General features: G+C 34.3%; 1 protein-coding gene across 1 annotated transcript; it reads left to right on the top strand.

Annotated features, from left to right (window-relative positions):
- Window positions 1–971: 971 nt before the first annotated feature.
- On the top strand, window positions 972–25,128 carry Kkv (hyaluronan synthase-like protein kkv). The gene is made up of 19 exons (XM_076387495.1): window positions 972–1,084; window positions 1,876–2,120; window positions 5,025–5,318; window positions 5,868–6,077; window positions 6,854–7,192; window positions 8,230–8,621; window positions 9,393–9,660; window positions 10,054–10,316; window positions 10,960–11,170; window positions 11,255–11,502; window positions 11,882–12,074; window positions 12,157–12,311; window positions 12,390–12,695; window positions 16,153–16,400; window positions 16,768–17,080; window positions 18,789–18,965; window positions 23,260–23,427; window positions 23,510–23,738; window positions 24,809–25,128. The coding sequence occupies exons 1-19, from the start codon at window positions 972–974 to the stop codon at window positions 25,126–25,128; spliced, it is 4,692 nt and encodes a 1,563-aa protein (XP_076243610.1).
- Window positions 25,129–25,793: the final 665 nt, after the last annotated feature.

Genomic DNA, 25,793 nt, shown 5'->3' with positions numbered 1-25,793 from the left:
TTGCATAGCGATTCGTCCACATTGGCGTAAGTTGCATCTGGTTTCCATTATTACGCTGCCATATGCTAGCAAATTGGGCTTTCCTTCCTTGACTTTCTCCTTAACGTCGTTGATCCAGCGAGACGTATTCGACTTCGATGGATAGGGTCGTATAGTATTCATCTCAACTTTCAATTACAGTTTTTAGGCTCTTCATAAACTCTTTAAAAGAGAATTTCAATGGAACTTACTTTACATTTGTTTCGGCCGAAATTTGTTTTTATAGAAGTTTTAAATGATAAAAATGTTGTCAATATAAAGACATATGGTGTTAAATAAATGGGAAATATAAAAACTGAATTTTTGTGAAAACTGGTGTCGAATAGTAAAAAAGAAAATTGAATAAATCTTTTAGAAAAAATTTAGAGAACAAGTCATTAATTGTACAGTAATTAATTAATCTCCTACATTTATGCAAGAAAACTTTCTTTCTAATATTTCTGTGTGTACTTCTATTGAAAGAAATATTTTGTTTAACTAAATTACATAGAAAACTATTTTTCAGGCACAAAGAAAGTAACTGTTTTGTATTCTTTAAAATTAGGACACGTAATGAGGGCATTTGAATATATCAGTCTGAAAGTGGTTCTATGATAATAGCCCCGTGATGCATCATGCAACAGTGAAATTTCCATGGAGGATTAATGTTATGTTAATTACTTGACACATTCTACAACACATGCTTTCCTATCATTTCCCTTTCTTTATTTTTGTTACTTTTTAAAATCGTTCTACCTTAACGATTTCTACAAATGATAGAGAATTCTTATCATCTACTTTGGACAATTTTTTCAAATTTTGGTGAGGTATACATCTATTAAATGTTTATTTTGAACAAATTTGTCTTTCAAACTGTATTATTTTACAACAAATCTTGTTTTTTCTCATAGCTTAGATACCGCTTTTTTAACACAGTTTTTTCTGTTCGTAGAATGTCGAAAAATCAACAACAAAATGGAATGATCCCAGGCGTTGCAACAGTTGCTGGGGCGGATGACTTTTCGGACGGCGAGAGTACCCCATTGACACAAGACTATGGCGACAGGTATGTGGCAGACACATCTTTGCAGAGTAACCATGGTATTCGCAAACGTTTGCCGTTGTTTTGCTCCAGGAAACAAAAGGCACGAGGCTCGGTTCCTCTTTGTGTCGGCTCAACTACCTTGCATTCAAAAATAAATCGCAAATACTTATACTCATTCCTTTTCTTCCGTGACCTTCCCATGAAAGCTATAATTAAGTAACAAAACAGGATCTTTATCACGTTTTATTAACATTTTTTTATAAATATTCCTCTCAAGTTTGGAGAATTTAACGAGTGGTCGTGCATAATCACTAATTTCTTCATTCTATTTTAACATTCATGGGTTCTTTATGCGAAATGCTAGATAGTAACATTTTTGTAAGAAATATGGGCACATTCTGCCTTCGTTTGACCAAAATTAGAAAGAAATTTTGAAAATTCTGGAGTAGCCTATATAATATCTGTTTCAACACTCACTTGCTAATGTTACTATTTATTTATCATACTTGATAAAGAGAACACCAATTTTTGTTATATGAAAAAAATGGTACCTGCATACAATGACTAACAGGCAAACAAACCATTTCGTCTTATTTTCACATAATTCCGTACTTTATTCCAATAATAATTCTCTACTGACGTTAATAAATAAGGAAAACTTAAAAAATACAGTGGTACAGTAGTAAACATATCTAATAATAAAAAAGAGGCCCAGAAGTTTGCTTAATACAGAAAAATCGAAATAAATAAGCGAGAGGAATTATTCTTTCGTTTTTAAAATAAATGTTTTCCTTATGCACTTTTTGTTTCAGTCAAAGGACCGTCGTGGAAACGAAAGGATGGGACGTGTTCCGGAATCCGCCGCCAAAAATCGACTCTGGTTCGATGGCCAATCAGAAATGCCTCGAGGTGACGGTACAAATAACGAAGGTCATCGTGTATCTTGTAGTTTTTGTGATAGTGCTAGGGAGCGGTGTTGTTGCCAAAGGAACCATTCTATTCATGACATCGCAACTTAGAGCCGATCGAAAGATTGCTTACTGTAATAGACAGATAGGTAAGTGATCGATACGCCAGCAGCTGCACTAATACTCGCGGAACGGTTTACGTTAGCGGTTTCGTACCCGAAATTAGTTTCTCGTTTCGCCTCACTTGGATTCGGCTGAACCAGCGCCTGCAAACCGTTTGTCTGTGTTTCACATAAATTGGGGAAATTCGTTTAAATTCTCAGGTTGGAGTTAGACGAGAGATAATGCGTGACTAGTGGCTCGTTTGCAATTTGTACTGGCTTACGAAACCTCAGGTACAATAGTTACGTTGAACTGGAGTGATATAGAAGCTTTGTGGTAACTTTTGCAGTTTAAATATTCAATCGAATGTTGGGAAAAAAGGGCTGAAACGAGGAGAAATTTTTGTTTGAAAATGATATACGTGTGGGATGACATGTTAGACAAGTTTTACATTTTAAAGAAGATTGAACAGTATAGTGTACTCGACAACAGGTAACCAAAATTTTAAGGAGCGACAAAATTGCGTTTGAGACTCAACTCTCGAGTTTCCAATTGTTCCGAAAACGTTTAAAATATGCTTGAAATGTGCCTGACTTAGGGGATTTATTCTACTGATATCACTAAGCGCGGCTTGGCTAGTGCACCCTGGCAGTAGAATAAATTCTCACGTCAGACACATTGTATGCGTAGGTATTCTAAGTCTAACTTGAACAATTAATACCTCGAAAACGGATCCTTAAGTACAATTTCGCCACTCTTAATTTTCGTCTTATTTTGGCATGTAGAATCACTTCTTAGCATTTTTGATAGTTGTCGTTGATCACTCTGTATAACTGGATTATACTTAAGAAAACTCAAGTATGTCAGAAGAATCGGAAAATAAACTGAACAAAATAGTGCTTGAAGAAGATGCAATTAAGTAATTTCCTCTTCTTTTAAATTACCGTAGATAATTGTTGTGACTGTTAACGATTAATTAGATTTAAAGAAGTTGTAAAATCAATTAATCAATTGTACGGTGTTATTCTTTACTCGAATGTGACTAATTTTTTAGAGCATAGATTCGAACTGATTTTTCACCTACATTTTAGTCGTTCCACTGAGAATAACTTAATGTTAGATAAATTATTTGCAATGTTACGACAGATAAAACTATGTAACACATTGCTAAAATTTATTACAATATAGACACAAGAAAGCGAGAATTATTATCCGAATTAGAACGTAATAGTAGAATTTTTCAGTCGCGTATTTTTCATACAACCTGTGCAGTAGTTTGTTAAAACGATCTTAGAAACCGGCACAAAATAATGTAAAAAGTGGATCATACTCGTAACACAATTACAGCGGAACGTTTTTGCTGCCGACACGGACATCTTACAGGCAAAGGAGAGAAAGTACGTGAAAACAGGTTGAAACACCGCTGTGCATGCTCGCAGTGTGAAGTGTACAAAGTCACTCGATCTTAGATAACGAAAGCAATTATTACATTCTATAAATGGAGCCTTCTGGTGCATTTTGTCGCGGAACTTTTTGCTGCGGGTTTCCCTTTCGATGTGATTACTACTGTTCGACCTCTCTTCTCAGTACCTGTCTATTAATTCTGTTGTACAGAAGAGCTTTCACTATACTGAAAGAATAGGAAACAATAGGAGAGTCATATAGAAGTCACACAGAAAACAAGTATATTAAAGAAAACAAATGTGTTTTGTGGACTTAATACACATTGGTTCTGGGGTCCAGATATGTACACATAGAACTTTATTTTCATTGTTCAAAGTAGACTACTAACATATTTTTCAATTTTCTATAATATTGAAGTAATGTTAAGCGATATGATTTAAAGCCGATTTTTAAAGGAATTTGATCACTGAAGACTAAAGTCTGATCAATGTTTCTAATACGCTTTGAATATTACTGTTTAGTCACTTATGAGGAACACTAGGTAAGTGTTTTTTTTTACCCTTTTTTCGATTTTACATACTTTGTAGTATTAAAAAAACTAAGCGTCACGTGTTGCTTTATATCTGCAGATATTCAGTTTGAAAAGGTGAAACTCACAATAAATCTCAAAGATTTAACATGTAACAAGAATAATTGAAATTTTTGATAAAAATATTGAATTCTTTTGAATTTCAATGTCTGTAGAATATCTTTTGTCGTAGAAAATCTATTATGGAATTCCAATTTTTCGAAGGGGTTTGTTTTTTAAGGATAAACTACCTCCATGTTGATTTTTCCTTCCCCACATAAGGAACATAATCTCCTCTTATACTTTACCTTCTGATGTTTGCCTCAATAGTTTGCCCCAAAAGAAAAAAATCTATTTTCTGATTATATATAAAGTAAATGTTTAAACCGACATCCCTTTACAGAATAAATATTAACACTAATTCATTTCAAATAAATTTTGTATGACGAGAAGAAAAAAATGCCTTAAAAAATAAATCTCTTCGAAGAATTGAGATTTTATAGTAGGTTTGCTATAACAAAAAATGTTCTACACACAGATTAAAATGCAAAAGAATACAATATTTTTATCAAAAGTTCCAATTATCTTTTTTAAATCAAATATCTGCAGTTATAAAAAAATATGTTTCACTTAGTTTTTTGAGTACTACAACATATGTGAAGTCAAAGAAAATCGAAGAATAATACATAATGTTACTTGCTAATAGAATAATAGAAAACAGAAGGCTATCAAGACATGAGAAGATTTAGATAGACTTCATTAAATTCGTTAATTAAATTTCTTCAAAAATCGTTTCATGTTTACACCACTTATCATGGTCTTATTACTTACTCGATTACCTTGATATTTGCATACAATTTTCAGCCTGTCTTTTTGCATCGACTGAGGTCCTACTCTCCTTGATTCAAAGAAACAAATTTCACTTATTATTCACATTTAATAATAAGATAATGTCTTCATGGAATTTTCCTTTTTGCAGGCCGGGACAAGCAACTTGTAGCAACATTAACAGAGGAAGAGAGGATAGCATGGATTTGGTGCATCATAATTGCGTTCGCGGTGCCAGAATTCGGCACACTGATTCGCAGCATTCGGATATGCATTTTCAAATCATGGAAGAAGCCACCTGCTTCGCATTTCCTTCTCGTTTTTCTTATGGAGACCTTCCACGTAGTTGGCTTGGCTTTAATGTTCATGGCGGTGCTTCCTGACATGGATGTCGTCAAAGGCGCGATGCTGACCAACTGCGTCTGCTTTGTACCTGGGTTGTTAGGTAAGGGAAGACATTTCATGGAATTCCTCTTATCGCTTTAACTTCAACAGTTTTACAAAATTGTTTTCAACTTTCGATCAGTACGTTAAAGTCGGAGCCGTTAAAATTACAGCCGAAGGACAAAGAAGTAATAGTTACTTCAAAAATTTATACGAAAAGAATGTTTGAGAAACAATTAGTTTGCATTTAAAAAGGCAGTCATTTTTCTTTCAAAAAATATCAATTACCTGTTACTCATAGAAAAATCATAGGGATTTAAAATTAATGGATTGAAAATGAAAAATACACTAATTTCCAGCCAATCAAGTTTAGTTTGATTTCAGCCAAAGTTTTTGATAAAAAATCGGCGATTTTCCGTTCAACCTATAATCATTTATAGAATCTTCCCTTCCAAAATATATTTTTCCTCAAGTTTGATTGATGGATGATTCCCTATACTTCAATCAAGAGGGGAACACTTCCCATTAACGAAGACATTGCTTCCGTGCCATTATCAGCAGAAGTAATTCGAATCGAATAGTAAGATAAAGACGAACTGTTTCTTTTAAGGGCTTCTCTCCCGCAATAAAAACAAAGACGAATCGAAGAGATTTGTCTTGGTGCTGATCGATATGGCTGCGTTAGCCGCTCAAGGCACAAGTTTCTTCCTTTGGCCTTTACTGGATAACTCTCGACCATCCGTGTGGCTCATACCGCCAACCCTATTTTTGATTTCTTGCGGCTGGTGGGAAAATTACGTCTCCATGCAAAGTCCTGTTGGTAAGTACTGTGTCTTCTCGTGATAAGCTCCTCGCTATGCTCACTATATCTTAAAATCATCGAGGACATAAGAGCTTTCCTTACGCACACTGTCACTCATATCTTTCTCATAACTCAGAGTGACATATCATGAGCATGAGCTGACTTAGAATTATATCCCCTGTTATAAACTTGTTTTGTGTAAAATTTCTTAAAATTTTATACATATAAAAACTTATTCGAATAGTACTTAATTTTGTTTTTCAACCCATTGGCTAATCTTACATACAGAGAGTTTAATGTTAATTTGAAGTTTCGATTTAACAGTGAAAAGATACTATGTTCCTTTACTTTCTCTTCGACTTTTTTCTTAATTTTTTCTTCGATGATACAAGATTCAAATACCAGGGCATGTGTTAATCTTTGACAAATCGCCAATCGACTTCAGTGCTTATCTTCGTAACAAATTTCGATAGGCAACAAGTGGTTGCTTAGTCGTAGGCAGCTGTACCATTATCATAGATAAATATTAAAAAACTGAGTTGCGATCGAATAAACTTTTAATTTTTAATGTTATAGGTATAAAATTACGCGGTAAATTCGTTTTTACGAATCTCCTCCGGTTCTTAAATTACCCGTCACTTTCTAACCGTGTGTCCATGACTTTCCTATCCTAATGCTTCTATCTAAAGATCAGTACAGATAAAAAAGCGCATGAAAGAAAATGTCCTTTGTTACAAGAACTCGAGACAAAAAGGCGCGACTCAGAATCGATTATTCGTGTCTTCTATCCACAGGATTCGTTCGGTCCTTGGGAAGAGTGAAGAAAGAGATGAGATTGACGCGATATTTCACTTATATGTTCATATCTGTCTGGAAGATACTGGCATTCTTCATCAGTACCCTATTGATACTTCACATCAAGGGAGAAACTGTGGGACATTTATTCTCGATGTTAAGCAGCGCTTTTGGGAAACATCAGATTATAGTATCGAATATACGACCAGAGACGTCCAGTACGATCACAGATATCGCTGACGTGATAGATTTCGGTGATAGAATACCTGCCGATGTCAACACACCAATTTACGTATTGTTGCTGCAAGTCTTTGGTGCCTACTTCGCGTACATTTTCGGTGAGTATGTCTTTTTTAATAAAATATCGAAATATAGATAACCCTCAAATTTCACAGTAATTGTATAACATGGGGATTCGGGAATAATTAAAATCAAATACCTCTGTAGCTCGTGAATGTAAGATTGAAAGCTGGTGATACTAAAAAAATGTAGCAAAGGTATATTTGCTGCAGGTAATTTTAATCAAAGCAATATTTCATCCTTCTAGTCCGAGAAATTTCGTCACAGTTTTTACAAAGGTAATTTTACAGTCGGTCCATATAGGTAACATATTGTAATTTCTCATTAAAAAATCCCTTTGGCACTCTAAGTGCCATGAAAGACTCACTAGATCTTCTTCATAAGATGTGAGTTCATTCCAAGTTTTCTTAATATTTCATTCACGCTATAGTCTTCTTCTTCTTTTGATAACTTTTAATAGGAAAACATTTCACAGTTGTACAAATTAATAAGCAACAACCAATGATTGCAATACTCTTTAACGATACAGTTCGTTGGATGTGTAAATTGTAAAACATTAACTTGTTGACTGTATAATGCATATTAAAGCTATGCACTCGACAATGAGTGCCGTTAAACCATTAGGTAGGAAAGGTATACTAAACTTTTAGTGCCCAATAACACAAATGGTTATTGCTTCATGTGAGACTTGAAGGAAAAGTATTGATATTTTTAAGGCAGTACAATTTCCGTCGCTATTGCTATCCTAATCAATAATCATAGCCATTAACAATTTTAAACTACAGAAGTTGATTATACATTGCCAGCCAAAAGTTTGGAACCACTTGCTAATTCTCATTCAAGTTATACTATACATGTGTATAGCAAAGTAGATAGCTCGAAGTTGTAGTTTGAAATAATTACAATGTTCATTATATAAAAAAATGCAATAAATTAATAAAATTAATTATTGTTACAGCTATCCGTTTACTTTTCTCAATTTAAAAAACAATTCCAAACATTCGACCGCTAATGCACATATTTAGTTGCACAATGTGATAATTCACACAAAAAAATCATATTTTGCTCTTTTCAGGTAAATTTGCGTGCAAAATCCTAATTCAAGGATTCAGTTACGCCTTCCCCGTGAATTTGACAATACCAGTATCAATATCCCTGCTGATCGCCGCCTGCGGTTTGCGAAGCGGTGATCCTTGCATTTTCCACGGCACCATTCCGGACTATCTCTTCTATGAGTCTCCGCAGCAGAATTTCCTCAATGATTTCATATCGAAGCAGTACGCCTGGGTGTGGTTGCTTTGGCTGCTGTCACAAACATGGATTACACTCCATGTGTGGACCCCGAAATGCGAACGTCTCGCTGCCACCGAAAAGCTTTTTGTGATGCCTATGTACGATTCCCTGCTAATCGACCAGTCGATGGGTCTGAATAGAAAACGAGACGATCAGCCAGAAGTGAAGGTTGAGGTAGGTTAGCACAATTCTTTATGCTGAAAGTACTTTTAAATCTGTTTAGCACTTCTAGAAGAGAGAATCTAGTGGAAAGGATTAACTGCTCTGGTGAAACGTAAGAACTATAACCTTCTAGTGGAGTCCTATGATATTCCAATAACAAAATAAGAACTACCATTTACGAAGAATATTTTTTTAAACTTTATTATAACGTATTGATAACACAGTGACAAAGTGACATATGAAACAATTTAATTTAACTAAAGACTACTGGGACTCTAAGAGCTATCTGTCAGTACACAAGAAAACTATCAAGTAATATAATATAATACCTAGGGTTTTGCAGGATCCCACAAGAGCAGTTAAGGGTTAATATTATTAATGATTATTACCCATATTCGTTCAAATCAAAAGTAATAAAAATCAAGTTAGTTAAATATACTAACAATTTTATTCCACCACAAATGAGTAACTCAATATACCAGTAATAACGTATTTAGCGTATTACTTTAAAAAAATATCTATTTTTAGCAGATTCCTTTAAGAATGCAATTGTAAAAAAATATCCAAGTTTTTCGCTGAAAGAAATTTCCTCGTTTCACGACGGAAGGATCTGAGATCGTGCTAATGTAAAACTACATTTGTCGAATACATATAGCGGCTTGGCAATATACGAGTTTACGAGTCTTTGGGTTGGGTTAGCGTCGCGTTTGAGGATTCGAGCAACAGAGTGGGAGAGTATACGATCGTTTATATGAAAACGTAAATGGTGTTTTTGTCGGGCAGGATCTGGCGGAGATAGAGAAGGAAAAAGGAGATGGAGATTACGAGACTATATACGAGCAAACGGACGGCTCAACTACACCTCCGTCAGCTGTAAAAAGTAGCGATCATGTAACAAGGATCTATGCCTGTGCGACGATGTGGCATGAGAACAAGGAAGAAATGATGGAATTCTTGAAAAGTATCCTGCGACTTGATGAGGATCAATGTGCCCGACGTGTCGCACAAAAATATCTGAAGGTTGTTGATCCGGATTACTACGAGTTTGAAAGTAAGTTCAATCTCAATTTTGTTAAGTATTTCTGTTATTTCTGCTTTGCTAATATGTACAGAAAAAATTATATCCGAACTCTTTGTGTCCTGAATCACTTATACTAGAGTAGTATATCCATGCACAGTGTCTCTATGAAACTTTTCTCTTGAATAGCTAAGTACATATGCTGTCTGTAAATATTAATGCCAATATCTCATGGTACCTCTAAAAAGTAAGATATAGGAATTTAGTTTATTTCAGTGTAAATAATACTTTAAGGCATCCTCGGGATATACGAAATTGAGGTGTCTTTTTATTAAAATGCTAATCGTTTTTTTATTCAAACTTTTATCTACTGCTTTTTGGTTGCCTGGAGGGAACTCTGTACGTGATATGAATTTGTTTCTTCAGCTCATATCTTCTTCGATGACGCTTTCGAGTTATCGGATCACGATGAGAACGAGTCGCAGGTGAACAGGTTCGTTAAGTTGTTGGTGGGCACTTTGGATGAAGCTGCATCGGATGTTCATCAGACTAGGATGCACGTGAGAGCGCCGAAGAAATATCCAACGCCTTATGGTGGTCGATTGGTATGGACTCTTCCTGGCAAGACGAAGATGATCGCTCATTTGAAGGACAAGAGCAAGATCCGTCATAGGAAACGTTGGAGTCAGGTATAATATAGTTCAGAAATGACACAAAACTTCTTTGCTATCATTACTGGTACAGAGTGTCCCATTTTAATCGGTTATTGTAGATTAGTCGTAAATTGGTTAAGTTAGGGTTGTTGAATGGTATCATCCTTCAACTACGGATACAGAATTTTAAGTGGCACAAAGACATAATTAATAAATTAAAAGAACAAGGTATGACATATATTTCCTATTTTCAGTATAAAGCTTTTCATATTTAAACGAAATCAATAGTAAAAGTATTATCATGTAGAGTCTACCAGACTTCATGTTAATAGTTAGGGGTTAAGAGTATTACAAGCTAGTATTAATAGTTTGCAAATCAAGAATTACGAAATTGCGTGTCTGACTTGACTTATTCTATTAGGTTATTCTACTGACACTGTTTCGCGTGATTTGCTATTGCGTGTCGCAAGTAAATTAAGTCCCAGAGTCAGACACATTTTATATGAATTTTAGGTGTATCTTTAGCAATTAATTATGTTAAATAATATCTTATTTTGCTATATAGAATCACCTCTTTAAATTTCTGACACATGTCGTCGAATACTCTATACATGAACAGTTCAAAAAATCTGCTTTGTTCTCTGACTAACAAAGATTATCACCTTCACATTATCTTCAGGTGATGTACATGTACTATTTGCTGGGGCACCGATTAATGGAGTTACCAATTAGCGTGGATCGTAAAGAGGTAATCGCGGAGAACACTTACCTACTGACTCTTGATGGCGATATTGACTTCCAACCGGCTGCAGTAAAACTGCTCGTAGACTTGATGAAAAAGAACAAGAACCTTGGAGCAGCTTGTGGTCGTATTCATCCAGTTGGCTCAGGTCAGGATAGTAATAAAATAAACATCAAATGGTTAAGTACAAAATACAGTCTCCTAAAGTCATTTTCCATTTTGATCTCATCAGGTCCAATGGTCTGGTATCAAAAGTTCGAGTACGCGATTGGTCACTGGCTCCAGAAGGCGACCGAGCACATGATCGGCTGCGTGCTTTGTAGTCCTGGCTGCTTCTCGCTCTTCAGAGGGAAGGCTCTGATGGATGATAATGTGATGAAGAAGTACACTACCAGGTCTGACGAGGCGAGACATTACGTTCAGTATGACCAGGGAGAGGATCGATGGCTTTGTACGCTGCTATTACAACGAGGTTACAGGGTAGGTATTTAGAAACTTTAATGAGGGCTGAATAAGTGACCTTATCATAACTGAGTCTGCTTACAAGATAAATGAATATATTGCAAAATAGCTTTTAATACCTTTACTGCGTTTCAATCCATTTCATTTGTCATCAGGTATCCTTTTAGATAGTCTTTGTTGTCATTAATAATTTTCTATAGAATAAATATACTCTAGCAAATATATATAGGGTAAACTCGTTATGTAGTTTAGTAAGAGTATATGTATAAAAGGTAATTTTGAAAATATTAGTATAGTAGCATAGATGCTAAAGTACTTTGTAATGTTAAAGTCTCATTATGTGGAGGATACAATAAAATGTAAATTAATAACTTTAAATTGTTTATATCTGTTACAGGTCGAGTATTCTGCAGCTAGCGATGCATATACTCACGCACCCGAAGGTTTCAACGAATTCTACAATCAACGTCGTCGATGGGTGCCCTCGACTATAGCCAATATCATGGACCTTCTGATGGACGCAAAACGAACTATCAAAATTAACGATAACATTTCTCTTCCATACATCTTCTATCAAATTTTACTCATGGGTTAGTTATAGATTTATTAAAATTACAAACACTTTATTCTCTAAAAAGCCAGCAATCGATAATGACATACATTCTTTCCTAGGTGGTACCATTTTAGGACCGGGTACGATTTTCCTCATGTTGGTGGGTGCCTTCGTGGCTGCCTTCAAGATCGACAACTGGACTAGTTTTTACTACAACATTATTCCTATTTTACTATTTATGATCGTATGTTTTACGTGTAAGGCAAATATTCAGGTAAGTCTGTTCACTCCAGTGATTCGTTCATGGTCGTCTGCTTTACTTGTCAGTGTTCTGAACGTCCTCGTATTTCAGCTTCTGTGCGCGCAGATATTATCAACAGGATACGCGCTGATAATGATGGCCGTGATCGTAGGTACGGCTCTCCAGCTCGGGGAGGACGGTATCGGTTCACCATCCGCCATTTTCTTGATATCCCTGTCCAGTTCCTTTTTCATAGCTGCCTGTTTGCATCCCCAAGAGTTTTGGTGTATCGTGCACGGCATTATTTATCTCCTATCGATTCCGTCTATGTACCTTCTTCTGATCCTCTACTCGATTATAAATTTGAACGTGGTCTCCTGGGGAACACGTGAGGTCCAAGTGAAAAAGACAAAGAAGGTTCGTGTCGACTGCCCCCTTTCGTTTTACCTCCGATTTGCTTTGCTTTATCAATTATTAAATCCACGCAATACAACTACCCTGTATAATAATACACACCATGCAGCGATGTAATATTCAGAATATTATGGGGGTGGCACATTAAAACAAGTGTTTAACTTTAAGGTGGCAGGTGCCTCTGTTTTCAAATTTCTACGCAACGCAGTTATCAGCTTCTACGTTTGCCAATGTACGTCCTCGTTCGATAACAAAATAATTTAATCTGATGCATCGAGATCTTGTCGTTACCAACGTCTTCTCAATCCATTTCATGTACTGACTTATTTACTGCTTGTAGTATAGACGTTAACTCAACATGTAATTAAATTGAATGTTCTGGTCCTTTAACGAAGATTCGATAATTCTCGATGCATTCTAGATATTACCATCTGTAAGTACTTGGACAGTTGATGAAACCTGATTAAAACGTTTATATTTTTAGTTTAAGTGGAAACTTCTCTAAGATTGCGGTTACAGTGGATGCGTATTCTGGTGAATTGATGTTCTGACGAATATGCCCGAATTATTTATCGTATGATCAAGACAAGTTCAAACATAGTCGTCAGAACATCGTTAAAGAACGAACGTTTCGTTTGTTGAAGAAACAGACCCATGAATTCTAAAGTCCTCCGTAAAGTGGCTTTAAAGTGCTTTGATTAAAAACAGCATAAATTAGCTGTTATTAAATAAACGCGTAGCCTTAAACTAGTCATCTAGTTGAACAAATTTTTAGAATATAACTCGTATTATTATAGTTTCTCTAGATTTATCATAGATCTTTATTAATAACATTCATTGATAACAATCCATTTAGAAAAATTTTCTTGTACAATAAAGATACTAATGTTTTAACCAGGTTCCAAGTTTCCAAATACTTATAAATGGTAGTATATGCGCACCTAGATTGAACAAAAAATGCTAACTCAATTATTAACATATTAACCATGGTACGATAGGTTACTACAGCGGCAATAATCAGTGCCTTGTACGGCATGGTAATGGTCGCTGTCATCGTTGGGATCGCAATAAGCATTGTCCATGATGGAGTACTGTCACCGTCCGCAATGTTTATAATATTGCTGATAAGTCAACTGGGGATTACGGCATTCTTACATCCAAGGGAACTGTATTGCCTATTATTCAGTCTCATATACTTCATAACCGTACCATCGATGTACGTGTTGCTTATCATTTACGCCATCAGTAACTTGAATGACATTACATGGGGTACGAGGGAAATAAGGACTAAAAAGACCGCTGCGGTAATTGATTGCATTATTAACATATTTTCCATCTCTTTCTACCCTTATCATATTAACAAATTGTGGACGGATCATATAGAGGGTTCGACAATAGGTAGGAGAAAATTTGAGAAGTGATTCTATTGTACATGACAAATTAAGGTGAAAATCAAGGACAAAGGAATTAGAACTGAGTGGTAGTCTTTTAATAATTTTGAAATTTAGTTCACATTTGCCATTACGATGAAGAAACTACGATAACTTATCAAGGTTTAATACAAAATATATTAAATCATATTGACTAAAGTATATAGATTTCTTGCTTTGTTTACAAAATAAGTTTTATAATTTGAACATCTTTGTAGTAACAATTAATAATTTAGGTAAAATGCTTTTCAGATTCGACAACATAACGAGTAAAATGTTTGACAAGTTGCCAAGTGTCGAGTTCCTTTTACTAAAATTTTTAGAGATAAACAGTTTCGTCAAAAAGTTTTTGTCTTATTTTGTGATACAGAATTCAATTTTTTTGTTTTCAATTTTTCTCCTATCTTTTAGTAAACATTCCACATAGGACTTAAAAGTATTGTACCTTTTATGTAGGGCCACTGACTAAGGCTTATAACGAAGCTACTGATCTGCAATGTGTTAATAATTGTGCAGCCTTGAAATTATCACGGCCAATATGGTGTTAGAAAATATGAAAATTTGGGGAAATTTAAGACAAGAAGTAAAAATTTATTTTGGTACCCTAGAACTCATTGGATGTTAAAATGTGATGATAATATGGTGACATTTTCACTATATTGTACTATAATTAACGTATGTACATTTTTTTATACTATAATTTTAATGATTTTCAGATAAACAATTTTTCCAATTGGATGATGTTTCTAAGTTAGGTGATAATAATTTAATACCATTGGCTGTTTTTATTTCAAGATGCAGGTCTTATAATATTGTGATGCACTTGGTATTATCTTTCCTTAAATCAATAATTGTCAAAACTAACAAATAACATAGTAATTCTATAATACAATATAATACACATGGTTGATTAAATCACTACTTGAGCTTCGTCGAAGGGTTATTCCACTAGAAATCGGCCTTTTCTTGGAGTACCACCTCGGATTTTCCAAAATTTTAAATTCGTACGTAGTACTAAAAAGTCGCACATGTTTAAAAAAATTACAAAAAAAGTGTTTTAAAAAAACTTGTTCTAAATTGAAACAATTTTTTTAGTACTCTTATGTGTTCACTATAACTACCCAGAAGCTTATTCTCGTGCGTTTAGTGGTTCAAGAATTATAATTATTTGAAAAAAAGTTAGCACTATACTTTGAGCAGCTCTAAAATCGACAATTTTCAAAATTTGGAAAATTCTTTTGACATACGTTTAAATATCACTAAAGACTACAATATACTCAAATTTGAACAAAATCCTAGGTGGTAATCCAAAAAGTGTCCAATTTCCCGTGGAATGACCCCGAAGCAATTTAACAAAAGCTGCATTGTTCAACAAAAGAGAACTTTTTTTGTGGTGATCGATATTAGGTTCTCTTGATATAAGAGCGATTTTATCGTTTTAAATGGAAATGGAATTTTTTTTGAGCCATGTAGTACATCATATTAAGAGGAATACAACAACCTATGAATTTTAATATTCATTTGCTACATGCAAGGTTATACATACTGATGACGTGAAGTAACAGAAAAAAGATGAAGACTTGTCTTGTGGTACATGTAAATTTGAAAAAAATTTTAGGTACATTTACAAAGAATTTACTACATGTATATCATTTCATACGTATTTAAGAATTCTCGTAATACCGAGGAAAAATTATTTTTTAAGAATAACGTAGAAAAGAGAAATTTGGAATTAGAAAAAGTACTTTTACGTGAAAAATACATTTAAAAGACACTTTTGATTTATTGAAGGTACTCTTCTTTGACAATGCAGCTCATACTAAACATATTGTTACTAGCTCTTAAATGCTTGTAGGACTAATTAACTTGTTTGTAGAATTATTATTTATTATTAGTGAATACAATCAGCTATATGCAATTTTTAGCTTTCGATCAGCTTTGTATTTCATCTTAACAATTCCTTATATCAGATATAGTTTATGTAACAGAGGACATTAATTTATTCAATATTCTTCTCATCAAATTATCAGGAACTTGAACAAGAGAAAAAGGAGGCCGAGGAAGCAAAACGGAAAGCGAAACAAAAATCCTTGCTAGGTTTCTTACAAAATGGCGTTGGATCGAGCGACGACGAAGAAGGATCGATAGAAATTTCTCTAGCAGGACTGTTCAAATGCATGTTCTGCACTCATGGCCAGACTTCCAACGAAAAGCAACAGTTGGTTGCTATTGCTGAATCTTTAGAACAGCTCGGAAAACGATTAGACACGATAGAAAGGTACCTTTAAAAACAGTATCTTTTTTTATTACAAACTAATACTAATTATCGATTGTTGAGGCGTGTTTGTCATTACCTTTTCTTCTATTTCAAAGTATGGACAAGCCTTTAAAAAATGTGAGTTATAAAAATCAAACAAAATTTAAAACATAACATCAGGGCTTAATTTCATACTTTAAACTTAAACGACCGACATTTAATATGCATCAATCTCATATTTTTTCATCAAGGAGCAAAACAAATTACCCTACCTTTTTTAATTTTAATACGTTTTAGTTAATTATTGGTACTTACTTAGAAATTGAATAGTGAATGGAGAACTGGAAAAATCTGGTAGTTAGGAAAACGCTTTGCTTACTTTTTCTAGAGCCGTTGATCCACATGGGCTCTCCGGTCGACGACGAGCGTCCTCAGTAGGCTCACGGACTGCTGATCATCTTGGCGCTATTGGTGAGGATCCTGCCGAGGACCAGGACTGTCAGAGCGAACCGGAAACCGTGACCAGTCAGAACACTGAAGGCAATCGCGAAGGCAGCAACTTCCTCAGTCGACCGTACTGGCTGAGTGACGACGGACTGAAGAAAGGAGAAATCGACGTCTTGTCTATGCAGGAGGAACAGTTCTGGAAGGATCTTCTGGAGAAGTATCTGTATCCCATAGACGAGGATAAGGCAGAGAAGGTAAAGGTTTCTTATTGCAACGCTTTTCCGTATGATCATAGTAACTATAAAATATCAAAGAAAATATGTCGTTCCTTATCTGTGTACATTAATTGGATCTCATTTTTAAAAGTAATAAGAATTTCTGATGAATTTAAAAAAGTAAAAATTTATTTTTGCTTGTTTTTTTTTGTAGAGAGTGATTCTTTTTAATATATTCAATACATTCAATACATATAATTCATTGTTCTCGACAAATCGTATAATCATTTGAATTCATGTTATCATGCTTTAGTTATATCAATCAATTATGTATTTTTGTATTTTTATACTCAGTAGGGAATTTCAAGGAGATTAAACAAAGCTGTCTTCTTTTGCAAAACAAATCAGATTTTTCTAAATTTCATTTATAAATGAATAGTCTCACACTAGAATTCTTTAAATAATTATGTACTATCGGGTATTCTATTCTATGCAAATTGAAAAATTGGTTTTAGCACTTTCTTCAAATTATTTCCAAAATTTCAAGTTATTTACGGTACCTTTGTTCATTTATGAAATACATCCAGTTGTTGTACTCATTTAGAATAATACTTTCTCAGAAATCGCGATTTAGGATATTAAAATACTGTGAAAAAAAGGTTAGAAAGAATCCTAGAAAACTGAAAGTACAAGATTGATGACAAATGAAAAAGTGGAAATTCATTTCCAAGGTAGTAAACCAAAAGAATAATCGATTCACGCTGCTTACATCAGGCACGAATCGCCAAAGATCTAAAGGACCTACGTGACCAGAGCGTGTTCGCGTTTTTTATGATGAATGCCCTCTTCGTCCTGATCGTCTTTCTGCTGCAATTAAACAAAGACTTGTTGCACGTGAAGTGGCCATTCGGTATCAAGACGAACATCACCTATGACGAAAGCTCACAGGAGGTAAAGACCGCTCCGTCCACGTCGAGTTATCCTGCTCCTTGAATTTCATCCCTTCATCCCACTCGAACGAAATCTTAGGTTCTCGCATTTAAAGTATAGGAAAGGCATACTTGAAACGTTAGCAAATTTTCAGACAAAATGAACATAAATCGGCATTTCACAAGGATCTGAAAATTTGCAGGAAATTACAATTTCCATGCGATATCTGAAGTAATCATAATATCGTGATTCTTCGTAGAGTGGGATCTCGCTATCAAACCTCGCCTGCTGTATTAATACTAGAAATATCAATGCAGTTAAAATGACTGACATGGTCGTTCATTAAATATTGTATTTTGTTTTCAAGTATTATATATCTTAAAGAGATACGAAATGCAATACATTAATACTATTTGAGTCAAGTATTTTTTACAAATTGTTATTTTAACTGCTCCATTGGAAAGAGGTAGACGTTAATTAATGGTAGTTCTAGTATTAATAGAACCTTGATATTTGTACACAGTGCTGTCCAAACAGTGGTATTTTTCTGCTCTGTGGCTCACAGAAATAGAACACAAGCTGCAGAAGGGGATAAATTGATATAGGTAATCGCATTTATGGACAGTACTGCTTGCATGTTTTCTGAACCCCATCTTGCGCAGCTATCGAGGTTCCACTATACTCAGAAGCTTCGTACGTCAAAAAAAAGGATTTCGGAAAAGGTTCCCCAAGGAGTTATAGGATCAGCGACTGGACGGAGCGTATTTTTCTACATATTATCTAATCTATGCTTTTTTTCTTCCCTGATCCACGACAGGCTCGCATTGCCGGCGACTTGGTCGAGCTACGGAACAAGAGCGTGTTCGCGTTTTTTATGTTCAATGCGTTGTTCGTTCTGATCGTATTCTTGCTGCAGCTGAACAAAGATCAGCTGCACGTTGTCTGGCCGCTCGGCGCCAAGACGAATATCACCTTCATCGAAGAGACCTCGGAGGTACCTGGATATTTCCAAAAAAGAAACGGAAACTGTGGAACAGAGACGCGCGCTGTCTCGCTGATAATTCGGGAGACTAACACCTCCGATGTGCTCCGTTGCTCGCGCTGTCTGTCTATCCTCTTCGTTCTCGATTTTTCACGTCCGATAGCGGTTTAGTGCGGCAGCGAATCGAAATCGAAACACGTTACACGAAGCAGAGGGTATTAGTCTGCAAATCGAAAAAAGAATTCGTTGATTGGCCGCTACTAGATGGGAAATCGAACGTTGGCCTCGTCTAGTTGAAAGATCTCTGTTAATTGAGCTATCGACAGTGGCAACGAAGCCTTGTGCCCTGAGCTTGACGCATTTCTACATAATTGCAATAATTGGTTGTTAGATAGGGAACGGCTGAAGATTTTGATGGGGTTTAAATTTTGTGTGTTAGTTAATACAAGGGAGTCAATTTTTTGAAAAAGAATTTGGGATTAGTTTATTAGAATAGTTGGAGGGTAGAAAGGTTTTTATATTTAATGATAAATTATTATTGTTACATATTTTGGTATTAAATATAAGTAAAATAATTAGTAACATTTGTTGACCCCCGGAAATACTGATTTCCTCGTTTTTTAAATTTTGAACTCCTTTTTATGTAAATGTAAATGAACTAATATGAAGATAGAGGATCAAATCCAGAAGAATATACCTGAGAATGATAATAGAGTTAACGAAAAAAGCATTCAGCGCTATTGAGAGCGACTTCAGATATTTTTGCTTAAAGTTTATAAATTTTTATAACACGTCACGTATTCTTACAAAGAGACTTCCTGGAGTGTAATGCTTACTTTCTGTCGAGTTTTTGCCAGTTTGCAGTACTCATCTGGCCGAATGTTTCATTAACCCATTTTGGGTGGATGTCACTAATAATTTATGAAAAATTAATAATTAAAGTTATTTTGTCTATCTTACGGATTAGAAAATTAAAAATCAGAAAATTTAAATATTTGAATACTTAAATACTCGAATACTTGAATACTTGTATATTTGTGTACTCGAATACTCGAATATTTAAATATTTGAATACTTGAATATCATCATCGATAATCTCCAAAATGTAGTAATTTCAGAATTTGAAAATTAACAAATTTCAACAATTTGTAAATTTAAAAACTTAATATAACAGAAATTTGAAAGTTTGAACATTTCCTAATATAAACTTTTTAATTAGGAAATTAGAGAACTTGAAAATTTGAATATTTGATTGGACGTGTTCCACAAATTGTGAAACATTTATTAAAAAGTAAATGTTACATTTTAGGATCTCTCATTATATTAATTAAAAATCTATTCCATTATCTATTCGTTAGTAATCAAATGAAACAGTGAAACAAAGAAACTTTAGCATCTTTTAAATTATTGTTTAGCAGCATAGTTAATAATCCTGAAGATTAATTTAATTATTTCCTCAATCGATTTATTGTGTTACGTAAACAATAGATTATGCGACGAGCAACTGAGCACATTGGGAATCGGTACCCGGTGATAATGTTGCACTTGCTGGGACATGTCTATGTTTTGTCAATAACATGGATCATCAGCACGTGGCGAATGACTATTAACATGTTTGCACAGGTACAGCCAGATCGAATGGAAGTCGGGGCGGAACCAAGCATCTGACTAGAAGCTAGTTAGCTAAGTCACCAAATAACGTCGTCACCTTTTTAATCGAGATTATCCATCCTTTCTTCTACCCTGTATCTTTGTTGTCTAGAAGCAGACAATAGTCTTTAATACAATCACTCACATTCTAGGATCTTCACAATGACTAACATTAACTGGCAGAAGTCTGAAGAGCCAGTTTGACGGTTATTAAATTGAACCTGCATGAGTATACAGTACTTTCTCCTTATAAATTCGCAGCTCGATCTCAGTGATGAGTTTACAGCACATAGGGAGTCGTATATTGTTTTTAATAATGATAAAGGCAGCTTAAATGAAAAATACATCTTTTATCCACTTTATGTTATTTTGGTTGTATTTTCAGCATTATACCTATTACAGTACTATGAATTAATATTTAGCTACAGTACAGTTTAGCTACAATATTTTAATAAATTTTTCAGAATATTAAAAACGAAAAAGCTTATTAATAGGTGGTTAACAAAAAGGAAGAAAAAGTGGAATACTCATGACAAGTAGAGAAATATAAATAATCGCTATAAAATGTGAATACACATGGTTCTTGCTAATATTTATTTTAGTGAATTTCCAATTTCTTAAATACTTAAAACATTTAAGCTTTCAGAAGTCTTAAACTATTAATGAAATTGCTCTCACTTTACATTAAACAAATTTTTATTACGCAAGTAAAAATTATGCTCCAAAAACCAAAACTGCAAGACAGCAATGAGATTATAACGAGAAAATACTGCGGCAATAGATAAAAAATTGTCAAGTTGCTTCACAAAATTCTAAACTATTTGTCCAGTTGCTTTCATTCGAGTTCATTGAATAACAAAGAATGTAATCTTGTCCAAAGTGTTCTTTTGACTTCTGTACCCCTTGACTTTCTCGCGATCCAAAAATGTTGATAGTTCCTGTTCATTAGAGTTGTTAATTCCTAGTTAGTTGGAGGTGTAGCTTTTATCTCTCAATTCGTAGTGGCACTTGCACGGTTTGCGGAACGCGGGAGAGTCGAGGTCAGAAAACATACCGAAACCTTGTTCAGTTTTCCACTCACCTGCCTGAATACGAACGAGGGAGGATTGTCACGCAGGTTTTCGTTTCACGTTTCTTATTGTATGCGCGCGTGTGTCTAATTCTGACAATGCACTGCTAGGTATGACAGCAGAGGAGCACCACTAACGAGTTACTGTCAATGTAACTAAACGGTGGCTTACATGTCTTGTGTATATTTAAGTGTAATTTAATACAAATTTTTTGCGGCATTCTGTTCATAATATCGATAGTTACTGATATCCACAATAAAACTTTTTTGCAGATAATGTGAAACTTAAGTTACTAATTTCAATGACAATATATTGGATTCTGAAAACTATCGTTGCTTATGATCAGGAAGTATATTGTTATTTCATTAGAATATAACAATTTGCTCTTTTGTTTATATAAATGGTGGTCACTGGATACATTCAATAGTTCAGTAGTTTAATTCTTAATTGTTTATTTTGAATTGTTTCTGATAACATTAGTGTTGCGTGAATGTTAAGTAATGTTAAAGTTTATTAGAAGTATAATGTTTGAATGATTGGATACCTACTTGTACATTTGAGTTTTCGAAGTTTTGTATTTTTGAATCATCAAATCTTGAAATTCTTAAAGTCTTTATTTGTTGCAATTTTTAAATTCTAGTTTCAGAGATAAATTTTCGTAACTAATTAAGTGAAAAGCATAACTACTATAGTATTCCGTTTGAATGAAATGGTAGGAAGACAAGAAAACAGGTCCATGTAATAAAAATTCACTTAATTTTCTCCCCTCATTATGGTTCTTCGCTCACATAATAAGAGTGGATTGTGTCAAGCATTTATTCATAAATACGTAGTAACGTTTCAAATAATAATAATTTAGAAATAAATTTACGAGTATAATAACTACAGTTATGTAGTACAGCCAAATTAATTAAATGCTTGATTTATTTTGTAATAAAGATACTGTATCAGGTGGATAAATTGACACAATATATTAACGTTAAATTAATTGAACATTATCCCCTATAGGGGACAAATAACTTATATTATAATTGTCAACCAATTTTAATATAAAATATATATTTTGAAATAAATAATAACGAGAAATGAAAATACTAAATATCAAGAAAAATCATTTATCTAAATTTATCAGTTTCAAAGCAAAATGCATAAGGTGAGCCCCTGTCATTGAAATTGTTTTATTAAATGTTTATATAAGTGAAATAATGCTGTGATGCCTAAAATTCAGTAAATCAAGCACTAATTAGATTTCATTCATATAAATGTAGTTCATACAAACCGAGTTCTATTATACAACCAAGCACCTTTGTAGCCATATCAAACGTGAGCAACAAATTTGATAATAACTAAATAGGATCGTTATAAGCCCGCAACGCTATATGAGTCAAGAATCAACAGTGACCCCACAACGTTTAATATCTTAATCTTCATAAGCGTGTCCCTTGCAATTTTGTTCCTCTAATGAAGTAACAACGAGCAGCCGCAATGTTGACTATATTACGTGTTCCTTTCCCACCTCTTTATTTATATCTTAAGCACAGCTATCTCATTCGTCAATGTCTCCTAACAACGATTATGTCTCGTAGGTACACATCACAAAGGTGTACCTACAACTCGAACCAATCGGTTTGGTCTTCGTGTTCTTCTTCGCCCTGATATTGATCATTCAATTCACCGCGATGCTGTTCCATCGATTTGGCACGTTCGCCCACATTTTGGCCAGCACCAGCCTGGACTGGTACTGCTGCAAGAAGGTCAGTATTAAAACCATGGGTTCGTTGAGTGAGTCCCATTGGCACAGTTCTCTTCAATCGTTTTCTCGTTTGCTCTTGCCAGACGAAAGATCTATCAGAGGAGGCGTTGCTGTCAAAACACGCGGTGGAAATAGTCAGGGATTTACAAAGATTAGACGGAATGGAAGGTGATTACGAGGAAGGCAGTGGCAGCGGGCCTGGTAGAAGAAAGACTATAAGAAATCTCGAAAAGAGCCGAAGAAAAACGCAGGCGATCAATACACTCGACGTCGCCTTCAGGCAACGATTCTTCAGTATGTCCGACGGAAACGGTGAGAGAAAAAAATCGGAAGGCGTGTTTGCTTTACAAAAAAAACCGACAGCTGGGGGAATGGAACGTTTTAAAAAGAGATTTGAATTGGAGGAAGTGGTCTCTACACTGTTTCCCATCACACGGGGGTTGAAAAAGAATGTTTCTTGGCCAAAATTGAAAATATTGTCACGTTCTTTATTCTGAACAGACATTCATTTTCAATCCTAGATTGCTTTGGTAGAATATTGCTCCAAGCTTTATTATGAACACACTTCACAAATAACAATTGATAACAGTAATTGTAAAGAGACAGGAAATAATGTGGCTTAATTGAATGATTACTGGGACTCCAAAAGAACTATCTGTGAATAAATAAGAAAGCTACCAAAAAATATATAATGTTTAGAGTTTTGTATAATAACAATTAGTCGTATATACTAAATTAAGATAGAAAAACGCAACTATTTTACTAGAAACTATATATTCATTACTGCGCGCAGTGATCAGAAAGTCTACAAATCGTGTGAAAATTCTTTTTTCTATTTAAAAATTTGAACGTGTGCACAACTTTTCCTAATATTTCTATGTCCATATTTATTAAAAAAAATTCCTCTGGTCTGTAAAGTTTCATAAATCGAGCAGAACTAACTGAGGTCGAATATTCAAGTTTTAAGCTCTGCACGTGACTAGTTCCAATACCCTTTAAAAAGTCAAAGTGCAGACACATAAATCTTCTTTCGTTTAAATGCACTGTCTCATAAGAGAAAATAAGTGGAAAGTATAAAAGAAAACTTTTGATCATGTATACGGTTCACGTTTGAAAAGAAAACGGAAATTGACTAGAAAATCTTGTTAGAGACTATCCTAATATTTAAAATACAGTTTGATACTTCAGTTTTATTTATTCACAGCTTGAAATTAAGAATTTCAGTTGTAAAATAATAAAGAACTTATTAGATTGTATCGTTTCTTATAATACTACAAGTATTTATACAAAGAATGTTTATTATTATTTTACTCTTTTAGTTTATTATTTCTACATTGTCTTCTTGCTTAATTTTATGAACCTTTATGATTGTTTTTAAATAGGTCTGCCAAGAAACATGTCTACAAGACGTTCAGCGAAGGCGTTCAAAGCCTTCGAGGGCCGAAGGAACAGCATCATGGCGCAAAGACGAAAATCACAAATGCAAACGTTAGGAGCGAATAATATTTACGGAGTGGCTGGAAATCCTCTGGGAATTCAAGGTCGTCCCTCGAGAAGCAGTCAAATTTCGGTGAAAGATGTCTTCGAGGGACACGCTGGCCACGCGAATTCCGCGTACGAACCGGACGAGAATTCTGGAAGTAGTCTGAGACTTCACAATTTAGGTCAAAGCGCATGGAGGGAGGCCAACACCAATATTTGATCCAAACATCCCCAGCGTAAGTATTTTGTGATTAAAACGATCTAATTTTCAATTTAAAAATTCCAACATTGGAATATTTTCTTTGGATTTACGCATGTCTACGACCAATCACTTTTTTCTATTTTCCTATCTTTAAGAAGCGTTTTGTTGATTAAAATAATTTTGATGTGTTTTAAATTGTGTACAAACGACTGTAGTGATTAAGGGAGGAAAATTGTTTTTAATTGTTATTTGTTTTTGAATACTTAAAAAGTTTAATTTTTTAGGTAAATATGATTGAAGAATTCTTTAATATTTTTTGAAACCTACTAAACTTAAATTACATAAAAAAGGGAATGAAAGAAAATTTGAAAAGTAATCGATACAGAAAGGCGTAATTGAGCTGTTAACGGTAGTAAAGGCGAAGTCAACGAATACAAATTTCGAAAAAAACGCTTTTTATTTATATTCTATAAGAGTGAATAAAATAAAAAGTATTTTTGAAATTGTTGAGTTCGACCTTATTATCCATAACGCCTTAATTTTACAGACGAAATTACATGGGTAAAACTAGGAGTGAGAAGATATTTTATAATAAATTAGTCCTGCTAATGAGATAAACTATGTAATATGCAAGTTATATAAACCAATTTCAATTTCAAACTCCTTTGCTTGCCTGAGTATTT

Source organism: Calliopsis andreniformis, chromosome 10 (assembly GCF_051401765.1).
Source record: "Calliopsis andreniformis isolate RMS-2024a chromosome 10, iyCalAndr_principal, whole genome shotgun sequence".
In the NCBI taxonomy this organism is placed as follows: Eukaryota; Metazoa; Arthropoda; class Insecta; order Hymenoptera; family Andrenidae; genus Calliopsis; species Calliopsis andreniformis.
The sequence above is the reverse complement of the archived record's forward strand: the minus strand, read 5'-3'. Positions and strand labels throughout refer to the sequence as shown.